Below are 18,718 nucleotides of genomic sequence, written 5' to 3' on the forward strand. Positions count from 1 at the left end.
ATAGAGATATTTCTACTGACTGGCACTAAAATTATCTCAAATTTACTTATTCTGGTCCCCTTTTTTTCTTCAGGCTGAAGAACCTGGCTGGCCAGTGTAGCCTAGGTAAATGGGCTGCATAATCGTTCTCTTTTTCATAAGTGTCTTTGCAGGCTTTCCTGAAGAAAGGCGAAAATCTAGACTTAAGATATATATACAACTGCTCCGGGGTCCCTGCGCATGGGCGGGACTATTCAGTGCTTATGACTATCATGGAAATTCCCCTGCGAGAGAAAAGAAGTTAGAGGTAAGAAACCATTCCTTTTTCCTCACTAAGGCATATAAAACATCTTTTATAAGGTCCCTACTTATAGTTACTCAGCCCCCATCCCTTGGACAACTAAGGGAGATCTGGGGGGCGACTAATATGTACAAATAAGGTAGATTAGCACTGGTAAAGTGCCCATACCACCAAAGTCGAGTTTGCACACAATTTACTTTTTAAAGATAGTCTGCAAAGCCAGGCTGCCTTTAAAATGACAACAGGCACTCTGCAGTGCACACATGTAAGTACAGGAAATCTTCTGGGCCTGTAATCTTCCAGGCCCTATTACATACAAGGGACTTATAGGTAGTTTGAACCCCCTAGTCCTATTATATACTAGGGAGTTATAGTGCCTGTCAATACTAATTGTGATAATTTACAAGCTGCAATGCCGGACTGCCTTTAAAAGGACAGCAGACACATAGCAGTGCACACATAAAAGTGAAGGAAAATCTGCTGGGCCTCTAAACCTCCATGCCCCATTATATACTAGGGATTTATAGGTAGATTCCACCTCCTGGTCCTATTATCTACTAGGGACTTATAGGGTCTGCCATTACCAATTTTAACTGTACCCTATCACATCTACCTTTTTACACATAGGATTGGCTCTGTGCCTGGTTAGCAGAGCCCAGGGTGCAGTCAGTCAGTTACTACCAGTATCATTTACCCAAAAAACAGGGTTGAACCGGGCATAAAGATGACTTTCTAACAATAACATTATAGTCTATTAAATAAAACACAAGTGGCTTTTGTACAGTGCACATTCTGAACTTGCGCATTTGAAGGTGCTGTCATATGTGACAATGAAGAAAAAGGAAGCTCAGTGAAATAAAATATTTGCCTTAGAGCACATAGGTTGGTCACCAGGAGATAGCCAGGATTGATCCCATGTTTTCTTGTTTCACGTTTTGCAATTCAGCCACTAGATGGGTATCTCTTTCTCTCTCCTGTTTTACGCAAGTGTTAATGCTGTATCTTTAGTTCTTGGTGCCTGAGATTAGAGCATGAGTAGCAGGCAGAAGCCACATGAAGGCTCAGCCAGCAAGTTTTCTTTGTGAGTGGGTGTACGAGGTACGAGAGCAACTGAGTGGGATAGGTAAGTGAGTGAGTTTGAAAAAATGGAGTGAGCAAGAGAATGGGAGAGGTGCGTGTGTTTCCAGGTTAGTGAGCAAGCGAATGAGATGGGTAGGCAAGTGAGTGCTTGGGAAAGGTGACGGTGAGTGGGATCAGTGAGTAAGTGAATTAGGTAGTTAGGTGAGAAAGGGAGAGTGATAAGGAGGCGAGTGAGTGAGTGGGGTATTTAGGTGAGTGAGTCAATGTATATTGAACCATATCCCTACAACCTAACAATATCTAATCTCCTCAAGCCTTTCTATTCATCTCACCAACCATTTGCATAAGCTCACACTATTGATCACACTTGACGCCAATTAATTTATCCTGCCACAAAGATAGGGAAGTAACTGTATGAAGTGGTTTCCTCAAGATGGACGACTCAACGTGGGTTCTAGAGTAATGTGCTACCCGCCGTACAGCATTTCACTGCCCTGTCAGGGAATCATAAGTCCTAAATAAATACATTCACAATACGCTTTGGCACTAACCATACAGGACACCAGAACTTGTATGAGAGCATCTACAAACATATAAAGTGACTATAATGTTACTCTAGTCCCAAGATCTGCATTCTGTATTTGGTGCGCGGGGAAAATAAAATGCACATTTTACCAAACTCAGATGTGGTGACCAGTCCTATAGTTTTCGAAGAGGCATCCATTATTGTTCTCATAACCTTGCTGCTATCTATAAGGAGCTTCATAGATTGTGACTTTTATCCGAAAATTAGGTTTCTTGGTACTAACCTAAAGAACCTCCATTATCACAGGAAATCTGACCTGGAGCGCTCTACAAAACCCCTCAGAGAGAGGGTGAGACCGCACAGCAGCTATGGCCCGAGAAATCTTTGGAGAGGGAGGGGGAGAGAGATAGAGAGATGTTTTTGACTTTTGTATACAAGTGAAGATTTGTTTATTAGCAATTTTACATAGAGTAAATCAGACTTGCGGGAGGGTAGATTGCTTTACAGAATGCTGCTTACATTTTGAGCAAGATCCATGCAAGTAGTACAGCATTTAAGTAATGCAAAATAGGGTGAATAGAATATTAGCAAATGTAAGCAAGTATGTTAAGAGCGGGACACTACATATAATACAGAAATACAAACAAGCACTGCAAATAATGTAGTGGCTTAATGTGAAATCATACCCTAGAAATTTTTCCTTGTGATGGAATATGAAAGTCAGAAATGCCGCCTTTGCCTATGCTTTAAGTTTTCTTGTTGCTATATTATTCAAAGTCGAGATTCAGCACAAAGGGTTCGATTGTACACCTAGGATACTTCAGAATGGAACACAGGGGGGGACTTTTATGTGGTGGGAATGTGTAGCTTGCTGGTGCTCTAGACAATGTCCTGGTGGTGTTACGGACAACTGAGCCAAACCCAAGACCTGTATTATTGGTAATCTAGGGACAGGTAGACCAGTTATGCTCATATAAGTTCACCCAAACATTGCATTATTACAGGGGGTGGGGTAAGATCCAGCAGTGAGGAAGATTGCTACCTGGTGTAATACATTCCAGGTGTATGACAAACCGGAAGGAATAAACAGAGGAAGAGTGTGGTACTTGAGAAACCGAGGTGCACAAAAAGAGAAGACACGGGAAAGAGACTGGACACGATGATAATAGTGAGATCCAAGGGCAAGCTTTGGAGATTGTGAAAATGTAATACTTAAGACGCCAACACTGAAATGGAGGAAAAACTCCGTAGGACCTCAGAATCTCTGTCTGCTTAATCTGTTTGGGACAGGATTGTGCACGGAAACGGAAAGTGCTATGTAGTTAAAGTAACTTTTCCATGTACATGTGCTTGTAATTTGACACAATAAGACACACATGGACCCTGCACTCCCAAGAGGAGGCAAATGCATTACTGCACCTTTAAACAACACATGTTAAACAGCGCTCCCAAAAGAGGAGGCGATAAAACAAGACCCAGCACTCTCTTAAGGCGAGGCAAGAAAACAAATTCAGGTGCATTCAAAGTGACACACACGTTTATTAATTCAATATTTTAGAAAGGAAGGCATACCAAGTATTAAGTAACTCAAGTACAAAACCAGAATAAGATGTAGCATACATACATGGAGCAAGGAGCAAAGAAACTTTGAAATTATGTACATAAAGTAAGGAACACCTCACCGATCAATCATACAACATCCTTGCCAACTCAAGCTGGCGGAGCCCTTCGACAGCTGAGGAAGGAGTTCGATCGGGACCCAAGTTCCATTTGTTTCAAAGCAGTCTACTCTGTGAATGAGCTCCTACCCGCCCGAAGACTTCCAGCTTTTAATACCTTTTTCTCCATGTGAGGCGAAGGTCCTAGAAACCTCGCCCTCTTTCTTCTGTTGCGAAAACCGAGCTGGCTGTACTGGTCTGTGTCAAGGTCAAGACAGAAGCTGGCCAGGCTCCTGTATTTTGATTCTGAGACAGAGCTGTACATTCCGCACATTCCCTGAAAGGGACCAAGCACGCATCCCACACAACATGTTCCAGTTCACTCTGATAGGTGAAGAGCAAAAAACAAGTGAAGAGCGAAAACATCCCCTCCCCACTTTGCAGCTACTTGCGAGCACAGTACCTGGAGTTTGTTACACAAGGTGGAGTCAATTATGCAAAATGGAGCCAATGGTCAATATATCAGTACAAAATGCTAACTAAATATTTTATACCAAAAAGGGGGAAGAGGTATATCTTTGCCACAGGAGATCTAAAAGTAACCTGCTGGTTTTTGTTAGAAAATCTGCCTTCAGGGTTGGGTTCGCTTTAGCTGATGTAGACTAGGGTGAGGGAGAGGGCCAAAGTGGTAATCCATTACTTTGCACTTTGGCATAGCTGAATATACGATATTCAAAGCTTCTAAATGTCTCCTTATTTTTCACCTACCCCAGAGGAATCTATTCAGTTGTATCCTGTAGTGCTCTTTTGAAATTGGCATATTGGTTTGCACTCTGGCTAAAAGGAGAACACCAATAGTAAGTCTGGGCGACTGCCGTCAGGTCCTTTGGAGCTCCCTTGATTTGTCTCTCTATTTAAAGACGCACCCTCTTTTATTTTGAAGTTGGTAAAGTTTAGCAGCAGTACTGTTTATAAAATAGTAAGTTCAAAGGTTAGGAGTCTGTTGCATTGGTGAACCAATCAGTGGAATGACATTTTTTACTTCACACAAAAGGTACAACTGTCCAATACCATGCAATCAATCTCACACCTTGAATACTTTCTAATCCTGGTGCACCTTGTGGGGCACTGTGATGAGGTTAAATATCTCCCAAGGGTATTTCAGATCAATGCGGCTGAGCCAACGGTTGGCACAGTCCAGTCCCCGTACAGCCCCTGGCTGGCAACTGGATTCCTGAGTGCTGACTTACTGGTCCACCCAAAAGTTTGCCCAGGAGGCCTCGGAATTATACTTTCAGGATAATGAGGGTCCATGGTGACAAGGGCCTGCCTGTGGAAAGTGTATAAAGCAGTAATAACTAGTGACCTCATTGCCCATGTAACTGGGAAGAGGAAGGATAGGGAAAGACCAAGAGCAGAGATGGAGGCAAAACTGGAAATCTGGGAGGCCCAACATGTCCAGCAACCAGACTCCCACTTAGCCTCCAGAATAGAAACGACCAAAGAAGAGTAAAGCAGCTTGGAGGTGTGGGCGCTCTACCGAGCTCAACAGCACAAACTGTATGAGGTGGGAAACAAAGCAGGGACGTTATAGACATGGCTAACTCATTGGGAGGAGGGGTAGAGGTGGATCCGTGAAATCCACACACGGGAGGAGCACAAAGCAACTACGGTGGCTGAACTAGCCGAAGTTTTTGCTGATTTCTGAGATCCTTGTACTCCTTGAGAATGGACTGAAGGCTGGCACATGACTTGAACCGGTTTCTCTAGGATATCCTTGTCCTAGAACTAGATAGAAATATGGTTAGGTCCCTCAAGGAGACATCCAGGAGGGTGAGTTTGGTGACTCACTGGCCCAATTGAAATCGAGAAATACCCCGGGCCTGAATGGACTACACCCGAGTTCTTTAAATGTGCCCACCGGCAAGTGATTAAACCGATTTGTGATCTGCTCCATGAGGCCCGATAGACAGGCACACATTGTCCTAATGCACAAATGAGGGAAACCCCCCTAAGTGCTGCTCCTCTTACAGGCCCATCACTCTTCTTAACATTGAGAAGAAAATACTTGCGAAGGTATTGACGACCCCGCTGCTTCAGGCAATCCACATGATTGTATCACTGGACCAATACAGATTCAGGCCCTACAAATCCACCAGGCATAACGTACGGTGCTTGTTTGGTTGCCTAGTGCTTGAAGTCATATACGGGAGCCGGCCATAATCCTGGTGTTGGACGCTGCTAAGGCATTTGACTCACTCTAATAGCCCTACATGATGTCCCTCTTACAGTGCATAGGCTTTGGTCCTTCCTTCCGATGTTGGGTATGACTCCTCTACACCTGGCAGACTGCAAGAGTGAGGATCAATGACATGGTCAGGTGAGAGCGTGCTGGGGAGAGGGGTGAGACAGGGATGACCTCTCTTTCTCTCTCTCTCCCCCCTCCACTTTGGGATAGCACTGGAGCCACTGGCTAATTGGATCCGCGGAAATGAACTTGTAGGGGATTATGCTGGGATCCCGATTGGAAACATGTGTTCTCACTGTATGCAGACAACAGAGGACATACTATTGTACCTCCAGAACCGGAAGACTCAATTGATTGGATCCTAGAGATTATAGGAGTCTTTGGTCAGTCTTCTGGACAGCGCACTAACTGGGGTAAATCGTGTCTCTTCCCGCTTGCGGGATGGTGACCACGAGAGAGCTGGAGCTGTCCGATACTCAAGGAAGAGACAGAGTTTCGCTATCCGGAGAACTACGTCACTAGGGATCAGCATCTTTTCTTTGATTCCAATCTGGCCAGAATGCTAGAGGAATACAAGCAAGAAGTGAACCACTGTAGTAGGATTCCCATATCCCTACTGGGCCATGCAGCCCTATACAAAATTATATGCCTCCCTAAATTCCCATTTGCACTTCAGAACTTTTTTCCAAGTCCCCGAACGCTTTTTCCAGCAGGGAGACTTGTCACCAGGCTCCTTTTGTGGGAAGTGGGGGCCTCTTCGGATAGCTCTCATGACGCTGACCAGGACAACTTTTGAGGGCGGTGTAACTCTACTAATCTTATGCCTCTATTACTGGCCAATCCAACTGATTGTAATAAACAACTGGTCATTAGCGGAACAGCGTGAACCCACGCTGTTGGTGGACCAGTGGGTCATGGATCCCCTGGGATACGTCCGGCAGTTGTACGGCAGGGAGTGGCTGGGTTCTTTACCTTCAATCCACAGCAATGGTGATCCAAGCTTGGAGAGAGACCAATAAAAAGATAGTGTGGAGTAGCAAAATTATGCTGGAAAAGCTTTTGCTGGACGCAGCAACTTTAGCTCTGCTACATCAGGTGGAGGGCGTCGGAAGTGGGACTTCCTAGGGATATCGAAATTGTGGGACGTTTGGACAGAAACCGGAATGTTGTCCTTTGAGAAACTACAAACACAGTATGAACTTGTGAGCACCCAATATTTGCGATACCAGGACGTACTTGAGGTAAAGCCCTTAGAATACAGAGTACTGGGGTCCCCATTACACCACCATGCAATATTACAGATATACAGGACACTGTTGCTTAACACCTCCCCCCCGCCCCTCGTCTCCACCCCCCGAGGGTACTGTGGGACAGGTGGGAGGGAGATGTAGTGGCAATAGAAGAGGATGAATGGAGCGATGCCTGTAAGTATCCCTGCGAGGTTGCCATTAGGGCTAGGTTCCGACTTAGCCAGCTGAAAATCCTTCATAGACCATACTACACCCCGAGAACGTCTATACGCGATGGGTATGGCTGCATCGGTTCGGTGTCTGAGGGGATGTAAACAGTGGGGCTCACGCTGTGGGACTGCCCAAATTTGAGCCCCTTTTGGAGGGGTGTCCAAACCGAATAGAACAGGCAATTGAACAGCCACTGGAACTAGTCCCCAAGTGGTACTGTTAGGAATCTGGAGGAGCAAACATGGGACAGATACACTCCGGTTTTGCAACATAGCCTTAATGGTGGCTAGGCAGGATGTGGTCCAACTATGGGGCACATCCACTGTGCCAACGGTAGACCGATAGGAAGCAAATATGCATTGCTGCATAAGAGCTGAGCGACAAATTTACAAGGCCAGGGCGTGCCCAAGTAAATTCACCAAGATATGGGGGCCCTGGCAGGGACTAATGGGGGACATAGAATAAGGGTTTACCCCTGAAACCAGAGATGGATCCATTTTGCAGAGTTTGAACCCACTGAAGAGGCAGTGGTTGTGTGTGGAGAACACGGAGTATCTACTTGAATCCACCGGTCCCAGAGGGAGACCAAAGGAGACTGTGTAAGGTACTCTTCAACAAACTAACTTTTCTTCTGACTCTGTTAGCGGGCAACCTAATGAAGGGGGAAGGAGTGAGTTGACGGGGTGTATATATATGGTGTTACTATATTTCTGTACGTACTACCCAATGGAAATACTTTGAATAAAAAGGGTCTGGGGGGGTACCAGTGTTATTGTGTGAAGCTATCCCTACAATATCCTTTTCTTAGGTGTTCTTCTTATTTTGTCCACAGTTGAGTTGCATCGTAAATGTCTGTTTTGCAACATTTGCTGTGCGTCACAGGTGCTAGAATCCTCTCAATATCTCGTCACCGCAGAAGCACTAGTTTTATGTGCACATCATGGCCCACCCCACGTGTACCTGTTAGCCAGACCAGTTTTTTTCTGCTCTGACTTCACTCTGGGGGCTGCCTTCCTTAGACAGTGTGGTACCCTATTGTTCTTCCTCCCTTTGACCACCCTCTTGGCTTTCTGTAGTCATTCAGTTTGTATTTTATGTGGTGCCCCCCAGCTCATGCGGGCTTTAATTTTTTTCTTCCCCTTTTCAAAGGACATCCATCCAAAATCTGCATGTAATGAGTTGCTATGCGGGAAGTAGATATGTGTAATGTAAATTGCAAAACACTAAGAGTGTGGTCTAGTGCACAGTTATATGGTGATGTAGCGAAGCAGCAGTTACAGATGGTTTTCTATATCTGTGCCATAGCACTCAATCCATCCTAGAAGATTCCAGTCTTGGTGGCGTGGCCAGGCATCTTGCGATTCTTGACTGCAGGACTCTGCCGTCTGGATCCCTGATGTTTGGCATTGTGAACCTTCTGACAGTCTAACCATTGAGTTCTCACATCTTTACCTCTTCTGCCTCTGAGAGCCCACCTCTGACCAGCTTGAAATACCTTAATCAGCAGGTTGACAGACACTGGTGTTTCTAGTCTACAGCTGCTGTGGAGCCCTCGCTGTCGCCGTGGTCTTGGGCAGCCCACACAAACTCTTGTCCCTCACTCCCAACAGCAGTGATTCTGAGCCACTAGAAGCTCTCTGTTCTGCATGAGGCAGACACCGGATTAGGTTATCTTAAACATCTTCCAACTAAGTGATGTCATTCCATCCATTGATACTGTACCTTCACCTTACAGAACATTTTCTTCATCTGACTTACGATATATATTGATTTTTCAGGGGGGTTTGCGGATAAAAACGAGGACATGATTAATTTCTTCACACGACGAAGCTTTCAAACAGGCCTCCAGGTATGATTTTGTTTCTCTATCATGAATCACAGCCCATACCCTGATGTCTGTGTGTAGCAGTGTAGGACCAGAGCAGAGTGGGTGGGCTGGTTTGTGGGGCTGCAATGGGGCTGTCTGGGCACAGTCATAGCCCTGCTGGTTTGTGCACAGGTTCCATCTGACCCATCCCTTGGTGTTTACTGCTTCTCACACATACACACTCCTTTGTAGCCTAGTGCCAATCGGATGTAATTCCTCTTCTTCACCTAAACTGTCTACAGTAACCGTTTATTCGCGCTCACTTATTGACGTACGTACGTACATACTGACTGTGCCCTCAGAGTTAAAGGGAGACCCTCACACCCCAAGGATCGCCTACCCCGGGGGTTTATCACACTTCATTCCACCTGCTGAGATTCCAAGCATGAGCTAGGCGAGGAGGGCTGTCAAACCATGGTGAGAAACCCAACTGAGTAGGAGCAACATTGGCAGGTTTGAATAAAATGAAGCCTTGCAGCTAGAATTTATCCTCTCCGGTTGAATGCATCAGGCCCTACTGTACACAATGCGTTTCTCGTGCATGACTTGGTTTTCCTGAGATGTTTATTTTCTTATCCCCGCAGGTGCAAAGGCATGGAGTTCACCTGCTTCGCCGCCTAGGAAACCCTGCCGCAGCTCAGTTTCCTAAACCTTCCCACCAGGGTGTGCTTTTCCAATGTCTTAGGCCTTCATGGAGGTACCACTGCCAGCAACACCTATCCACCTTGAGCCTGTCCAACGGGCACATGCTGGCCACAAACCAGTACAGAGCACTGCACATCTCGCCACATTGCTTCAAGAAGAGGAAAGCGGCCGAGCCCGAGCCGAGAGAGCTGGACTTGCTACGATATGACATGAAGGAAATTAAATATAGCCCCAAACCTGCTGTCTACTTGGGAATGGCTGGGCTCATCCCTTTTCTCTCTGTGCCACTCATCATGGGTGTCACTGAGGTCTACTACCCTGAGCTGGCCTTTGCCCAGGTGGCATATGGTGCTTCTATCCTCTCCTTCCTTGGGGGAGTCAGGTGGGGTTTTGCAATTCCTGAAGGGAGTCCAGCCAAGCCAGACTGGATGAACCTGGGAAATAGCGTTGTACCCGCCCTGCTGGCCTGGGGAGCACTTCTTTTCCGCGATAACCTGACTGAGGCCACTATACTAGTGATCATGGGCCTTGGCATTGCATTACACTATGACCTTGCCCTCCTCCCAACCTACCCTTCCTGGTTTAAGGCTCTTCGAACTGTCCTCACCCTGGTTGCTGTTTTTTCTCTTGTCTGCACATTAGTGGCTTCAGGTGCGTATCCAGAGAAGTCGCTGAAGAGCAGCTAAAACACCAGGCATCCTTGTGCATAGTGGCAGGAGCCACTACCATGCCTTCAGCTCGATGAAGGTCTTTCTGGGGCTGGTAGAGGCTCACGACATTGGTGCCGTCGTGTGATCTCATTTTGAACAAAAGCAATAGCCAAGGTGGAAGAACCTTTTTTTGGTCTGCAATTCAGGTGTGATTACAAATGATGGAACTTAAATGGTACTGTGAGAGGTGTACTTGTTGAGAGCTAGAAGGCTCCAGGTCAGTTTCATTGAGTTAAGTGCAGGTATTATGATTCAAAGTTCTTGGGATCTCGGTGGATCGATTTAGGGTCAATAGCCAGTGCTGTGCTAGTAAATACTGCAAAGCAACTCTTGGCCTCCTAGTGCTCTTATTCCATTTCTGATGGAGGCCTCTGTAAGGCACAGTTGCCATTGGAATCGTGTCAGTCGCCAAGGGGATAAAGTGAGGACCATGCTTTTCTCCTTGTCGTCTTTCACCTTCCTTTTAAATCATCTGCCCTATTAAAGCTCATGAACCTGTCTGCTTCTTGTTAAAGGACGTTTTCTTTCTCCAATTTCCGGAGTGCTCTTAAATAAATATGAACTATATTTAAATAGTGGCTGTTCAGTTCTTTGACTTGGAGGGCTTTCTTCTGGCATGGATGTAATGTAAAAGTGCACTGGTAGAGCGCGACTGTCACTGCAAAGAGCATCATGGCGCTAAGCGGATCCCAGAGATATAACAATACTAGGCAGCCGGAGTCTTGGGTAAGGGGATAGATGAGAGATAATAACTGTTAAATGAGAGTTCTACATAGGGCTTCGGGGGCAGAGAAGATCCAGGTCTTTAATGCCTTCCTAAAGTGTGTCTCAGACTGAAACTGGTAAAGTTGATTCAGGAGTTTATTTCACACCTTAGAGCCCATCACTGCGAGGGATTTTCCTCCTTTTGAGACCTATCTAAATGCTGGTATTTTCAACAGGTTTGCGTTGGACGATCTGAGACTCCGGGAGGGAGTGTAACACGTGAATCTAGTTCGAAGGTAGTATGGACCTGAGGAGTGGACTATCCTGAATCTTGAACAAGATGCATTTTGACTCTTAGACATCGTTTGTTTTAGAGCTGTACTTTACAATACAAACCTATCCTGTGCTCTTTAGGTCTCGCCTGACCCAGCGCATGCGCTGGTCTTGCGAGACTTTTTGTGAGGCCTCAAAAAATATGCTGCCATGGCCGGCCTAGAGCTACAGTGCATGTGCGCGGGCGCGCGCTTATCGAGCAGAGGCTTTGCTCCTCATGCTCATTAAGCGCATCGCTCGCCGCGCTTAATCGCGAACGCGATCACTTTCGCGGCCGCGCGTTTACGATCGCGCGGCCAATGCTTGTTTCCAATTGCAACCCTGCTCAAACACACTGCCCTGATCTCAATTTACGTTGACCGTGGCTTATCTTTGTAGGCCTGCACGAACGCCATGGCAACACCGGTCTACATGATTCAATCTACAATCCAGCCAAATGCAGTTTTTTTTTTTCCAAAGACAGTTTCTGAAAACGCCTCGTGCACATAGAATGTGAAAGGTATGGACAGTACCTACCTAACGCAAGAGAAGGATTTTTAACAGCATTTCCTATTGTCGAGCTGTTGTGGTTCTTCTACAGATAAGCCTGGCAGGCAAACAGCTGACTTGTCGCTTTCAAAGTTAATGCCATTAAACTGGGCCTTTAGTAAACGACATCTTGCCTCAACCATTGTTCTCCGCGCACATGGTGGGGTTACTACCCTCACCCAGCAGCAGAGCTTCTGAGACTGCATTAACTTTTATCCAGATAGGGCTATCACCTGATCTCCATTCGAAAAATACCGGAAGTCTTCTGCATTGGGCAAAGGGGTCCTTCTGCCGCCGGCACAGCCCCTATGAAGGTACAGCACGTGCCAGGCGCAGACCGTGGCAATGGAACTCACAAAACCAGGGCATTTACGCGGCGCAGGAACAATAAAGGGGCCCTTCAAAGTGTTCGATCTGTCAGCATTTGCTGTTCTATTAAAGGCAGACTATCGCACGCCCACTACTAAGATGACTTTATTGGCTAGTACCTCCGCTCTTAAAAAAATTAAGTAAAAAAGGTCCAGCAACCACTACGAGCAGATTTGACTTAGATGTTCTTTTCATGTTCAAAGTGAAAACTAACTTTGTCACTTGGAAAGGCCCACCAATAAAACTGACCTGACAGGAACGAGAAGCCGGTTGTAAGCACTATTTACTCTTCTGAATGAAACCAAGGGAGAAAGCCAAGAGGCAGAGCAGTCATGGCGATCCATGTGGCCGCATTAAATTACTTCTCCCAACCATCTCTAGATTTATTGCTGCACTAAATACAACGACTCAAAGCACAAATAATCAAATGCAACCACTTCTCAATTCATATTAACGATTAAGACATAAACGGGGCAGCAACATAACCGAGTTATATTAACATTTTTTTATAACATTTTACCTTCAACCGATTGTTTTATGTTACGCTTAATGCAGGCTGAGGGCTGCCTCCAAATACTTTTTTTGGGGGTGTTTGGGCGCCAAAAGGGTGATGAATGAGCATCTTCCTGAAGTCCCCAGCTGTGCTAGAATACAATCAGTTAGAGGTGGGTTTTTAGTCCGGTTATGGGTTTCCTCTGAAATGCGTCATGGCATGCGGTAGAGGGAGAGAATTTAAAATGGAACAGCCTTTAACTAGAAGTGTTCTTACCCAAAAAGGCTTAAATCTTGCAGGTTGGGAGCAAAGACCGTTCTGGTTCGATGATCTTAGGCGAGTGTATAGCAGGTAGGTTACTCACAGTTGGGTGAGGTAATTTGGAGGACATTTCATAGAAATGGCTATGCGACCCACATACTGGAACCATTTCACATTTTATAGGTGTCACCACTAATAACGGGATAATGCTGTAGATCCTCAACAAGGGCCTTGTGGCCCTAGCAGGCTGACTTGAATCTGACCACGTCTTATTGGTAACCTGCAATTACCCATCAACAGCAAGGAGGCCTGTGGTCAATGCAACACATGTCTGGAGTGATATGGGCCACATGATTTTGGATTCATTAAATCGCGGCCACAGTTAAGGCAAACTGTCCCACATACAGTCCTTGAAAATAGTCCATGTGAGATAGAAAAAGGTTATGGCGGGAATCCGCTGTCTTGGAATTGGTAGAATCATGATTCCAAGCATATGCAGACCACTGAAGCAACCATGGTGAAATTGTTGACATGAGGGATCACGTTCAGGCTCATGTCTTTGATCATATCCAGATTAGTGATTTTATAAAGTGGAGTTTATAGAGCACGGGCCAACCAAGCAGCAGTGTGGTGCACTCTCCAGGTCCCCGCTGTAGGGCCTCCATCATTGAGGAATTTGGACAGAGCCATCACTGATGCAATGACCTTTCAACATAGGTAATTGATGAATTACCTCATGTCCTTATTCACTGCAGCCTTTATTGCAAGTCTCCGAGTAGACAGTATACTTGGAACAACTCAGATCCTCACTGTCAAACACGATCACCAGAGCGGTCAAACGGACATTGAAAAGTGGTCAGTGGCAGAGGAGAACTGCTTAGGTGACGTTTGCCAGCGACAAGAGGTAAGCAGGATGCTAGTTTAACTCAGTGAGTTCTGTTACCAGAAAATAGGTGAACCATTGAAATGATGATCAGTCAACACGAATGGTATACTTGAGTAATAGGATTACTTGTTTAGAGTGCCCACTGCCAAAAGCCAGCAAAAAGCAAAGTGAAATCAACACAGCAGGCTACCCTGAGTGTAAACAGTGTGGTTACCTCCCTAAAAGTATGCCCTCTCAATCACAAAGAAACCTATTGGGAAAATTGCCTACCTGTGGCAAGACTGAGCATTCAACCTCGTGGGCACGTGCAGCCTTACTGCCATCTGAGCTATCTCCTCCACATGCCTCCCTGCCTCAAATCTCACTCTTACAGAAGGGTTCATAAGTAGGTAAGCTTATGTGGTACTAAAATTTTGAGGTGGGTGGAGGGTTAAAGAGATTCTTTGCTATTAGAAAGTGACATACATACACCTATCATTCTTTCTTGTGAAGGTGCTTAAGTACTACAAATACATGATCAGTAAGGAAAAACTAGACATGACCCAAAAGCCACATTTTGGACCAGCCGAAAGTGGTGCACAGGTTTTGTAAGGAGAGCAGCAATAATCTAATATTACAGAAATATTAGTATTTTTCTCAATATTATCCGAGTGTGGCTTGCTTTGAACATATATTCCGACACTAAGCAAGAAAGCCCGCAAGTACTCAGATACATATCTTGACATACAACATGTTGGAAGCCAGGGTACCTCCACATATATACTAATAAAACGGAGGAGTATCTCACACATCTTGATTAGCCTGGGTTTAAGCAGAAGTTGCAAAACAGTGGAATTAAGTAAGCAAAATCTGGGACACCCGCATGCAAGCATCAATTAACTGAAGTTCGGCTTACTAACTGCTGCTTCACGGTCCAGAGGCATTCATGCAACTCCACAAAAAGCTCTTAGGCACCCATTGGGCCATCTAAGGTCCAGTGCTTAGCCTCAAAGCAGATAGCTGTGCTTGTAGATCACAGCCAAATTAAGAATAATTTTCTGTTGATCATTTGCACTAAATTATCAACTAACCAACATGAGAGATCTTCATTCCACTCCATCGGAATTAATTTGAAACTTACCACAAGTTCTGTGAACATGGTATCCAGTTTTCTTAAACTGAAGTCAGCTAAAACAACCACAGAATTAAATGTTTAGACTCTGATCAAGACACAAGCTCGGTCTGATTTCCAGATGTAAATTCTGTGCCATCATAACTCCACCGGAAGACTGGCAATCCCTATCCTCAATGAAAAGAGAATGGGTCAAGATCACCCTCCACGGCGCCCTCATGACTGAGTATTTGAGGGCTAATATTGCCCCAAATGGGTTAATAGTTAAAATCTTCCCTCGTATCTTTCTAGAGGATGGCACTTTCAAAGTTGACTGGTCCCAGGTTTCCTGGAAATGTACCAGAGACCTCCTTATCTTGATTATCAGCACTGCTTAAAGACTAGCAGAGGCCCTTTTGGCGAGAAGCCAATTGGCAGAAAGCGCATTAAAAAGCGCAACCGTATCTACCCTTTATAAGACCAAACTCTCAGAAATTAATAATGAAATGGCTGAACATCGCGAGTACTTAATGAAACAAAAGGTTAAGAAACTACAGAAAGACGTGAGCAATTTAGATAAAGAAAAAGTCTATCCCTACCTGAAAGAAGACTTTATACCACCTAGCTCAAACAATTCAGGAGACTCAGGCTCCAACTCTTCCAGACGAGGGTCCTCGAGTAACAGCAACTCTAGTTCCGAATCAGCGAACTACAACACATCCCGTAAAGGAAATCGCCAAGCCTATCAAAACTTTCAGATGGGCCCTTTCCAGAATCCTGCATTTTGGCAATACCCTATACACCCCCATGGCCCACCACAATATCCTATGCCACCACAAGGCCCACCCCAATTCAACCCCCCGGTGTACAACCAGCCTTTTTTAGGCAGAGGCTGGGGCAGAGGGCGCAGGCAAAGAAGAAAAAACAATCAGTCAACCCCACAAGGAACGAGAATCCAGTGGGAGGACACCCCGAGAACCATGGAAACTCGGAGTTACACCAACAACAAAAAGAAGACCTAGTAGTCAATCTTTCCCAAAGGAATCTCACCGAGATTGAGCATAGGGTATTACAGAGAGGCCTAGGCTTTGTACCAACTCCAAAGGTAGACCTGTTCAAACAACAATGTGAAATTCAACAGTTTTTCCGTAAGGTCAGATTAAAATCGTTCTTTCAAGACACGGTAACCACCCAACGGACAGACAGTGGATTACACAACAAATCTACTTTAACCCCTAATACAAGCATGGTTCCACCTGAGGTCATTACCTTTGAACAGGCAGTACTCAAAGATCTGTCTAATATGACAATGTCAAGGCATTATAACAACATGTCTAATGCAGAAACTGAGGCCATCAAGAACATATCCAGTGACACATCTATCACCATAAAACAGGCAGATAAAGGAGGGGCCACAGTTATTATGGCCACCACTGACTACGAACTGGAATTTAGACGACAACTAAGTGACCGGGACTACTATACTCCAGTCACCCATAACCCCACACAGTGACTCTTGACCACTATCACAGCCTTGGTTTTCTCAGCTGAGAGCCAAGGTTGGATAAGCAAGAAAGAAGCCACTTTCTTGATAAAAAAAGAACCCCCGGACCCCATATTTCTACACCCTTCCAAAAATCCATAAAGGGATCTCCCCCGTACCTGGCAGGCCAATAGTATCGGGAATTGACTCAGTCCTTGAACCTCTCTCGCAATTTTGCGATCATTTCTTCCAACCATTTGTCAAAAAAGCTCAATCTTACATACAAGACACCTCAGACCTGCTTCGACTGTTGATAGGGTTACCCACCACGGATGAGATCAAACTACTGGTAACCCTAGATGTACAGGCCTTATACACTAATATACCCCAGAGGGCTACACTTGACGTGGTGGAAAGTGTACTCAATCATGAACCCTGGGATCACAACACCCCTATTAGCTTCATTATGGACTGCGCAACATTAGCCCTAACAGAACATTTTTGAATTCAAAGGCCAAATTTACAAACAAACACAAGGCACTTGTATGGGCAGTACATTTGCGCCGAGTCTAGCATGTCTTTACATGTCTGATTTTGAGACTCGCAATATTTTACATAACTCAAATCCATTCTTTGCCGATATATATCTTTGGAAGAGGTTCATTGACGACATCCTGATACTATGGAAAGGAGAGATGTCAGCCTGTATTGAATTCTGCGGCTGGATCAATACCCTTGACCCACATCTTAAGTTCACTCACACGGTTTCTGAAAATAACATCCCTTTCCTAGACCTGAGCATTGATCTAAACAGAGGTACACTTTCAACATCTTTATACAAGAAACCGACAGATCGCAACAGCTTGTTACTCTACTCCAGTCACCATCCACGGAGTTTGAAAGATAACCTTCCTGTCGGACAATTTCTGAGGGTGAGACGTAATTGCAGTAATCTATCTGATTATAGGTCGGAAGCAAAAAAAACTGGCTAGCCACCTGAGCGCGCGTGACTACCCAGAGAAACATATTGCTTTAGCCAATAAGAGAGCGCGCAACAACCATCGGGAAGCACTGTTGGAACCTAAAACACAAAACCTGACTGATGTCCTTACCTGTGTTATCTCATTCACTCCAGTTTCTAATGAGATTACTAAATCCATCAAAAAACACTGGAACATCCTGAATACGGGCGCAATGAACATTGAAGTTCCTAGGTTCTCGTTCAAACGTACAAAAAATTTGAGGGATACACTGATTCACACCCGCCCACGTACACAGGGGAACCCCAACCAAAGACAATTATGGTACTTACCGCCTGTCAGTGGGCATCACCCATGTGGATCCTGCTCAGTGTGCCCCCTAACTACAACACACAAGTCAGTCCAACTTAACAATAGCTTCAAGTGGGAGTTACGTCGCCATACCAACTGTAATACATCCAACTGCGTGTATCTTATTGTATGCCCTTGCAGATTGCAATATATTGGTATGACAACCCGCCCAGTAAAAACACGCAATACCAGAATGTGCATGCATTTCCAAGAAAAGGGACACACACCAGACTCATTTACATGGTTAATTCTGGAATCTTTTTCCAACATTACCAAAGATGCCTTATTGGTGAAAGAACAAAGGTGGGTGTACAGATTGGGGTCCCACACCACAGGTCTTAACAAAGCCATCCCATGGTCCTCCCTAAAACCACCCTGAGTCACTCCCACATCGCTACAGTGACCAATATTGATATATCACACCTCAATGCGACCGTGTTAGACTTGCTACTCCTAAGACAACGCCATGTGCCTTTCTCCCCCTCAGATATTTCTCTCTCATCGAGAACTATTGATTTGGGCTTAGGGATAACACACTCTTCCCCCCCCCCTGAACAAGAGTTTACCTATACTCAGATTATCTGATTAATAAATGAAATAAATGGGTAAATGAGCTGCAGCGTCAACCTCTATCGTTTATGTTGCAACCGTCCCCAGTAAGGCAAAGCCTGGAGTGTTGACAGACTCATCAAAACACTCAAAACCGGTCAGTCACTGACACTTGTTGAATTGCGCTATCGCTAATAAAAACCTCACCCAAGATGG

The 18,718-nt window shown here is 45.2% G+C and overlaps 1 protein-coding gene and 1 long non-coding RNA gene across 6 annotated transcripts in view; one reads left to right on the plus strand and one right to left on the minus strand.

Moving 5' to 3' along the window:
- TMEM69 (transmembrane protein 69) overlaps positions 1 to 11,047 on the plus strand; it is a 36,769-nt gene extending 25,722 nt beyond the window's left edge. For 3 of the 5 annotated variants that reach the window (XM_085602880.1, XM_085602881.1, XM_085602884.1), the window contains 2 exons: positions 9,031 to 9,101; positions 9,704 to 11,047. In XM_085602880.1, the coding sequence (XP_085459006.1) occupies positions 9,057 to 9,101; positions 9,704 to 10,450 (792 nt within the window). In that variant the 5' untranslated portion in view covers positions 9,031 to 9,056 and the 3' untranslated portion in view covers positions 10,451 to 11,047. Of the gene's footprint in view, positions 1 to 73; positions 287 to 9,030; positions 9,102 to 9,703 lie in introns of all 5 variants that reach the window. The other 2 variants (XM_085602882.1, XM_085602883.1) reach the window with 2 other exon arrangements.
- LOC146835292 (uncharacterized) overlaps positions 1 to 18,718 on the minus strand; it is a 92,824-nt gene that overhangs the window by 23,291 nt on the left and 50,815 nt on the right. The window lies entirely within an intron of this gene.

Source organism: Triturus cristatus, chromosome 4_2 (assembly GCF_964204655.1).
Source record: "Triturus cristatus chromosome 4_2, aTriCri1.1, whole genome shotgun sequence".
Lineage (NCBI taxonomy): Eukaryota > Metazoa > Chordata > Amphibia > Caudata > Salamandridae > Triturus > Triturus cristatus.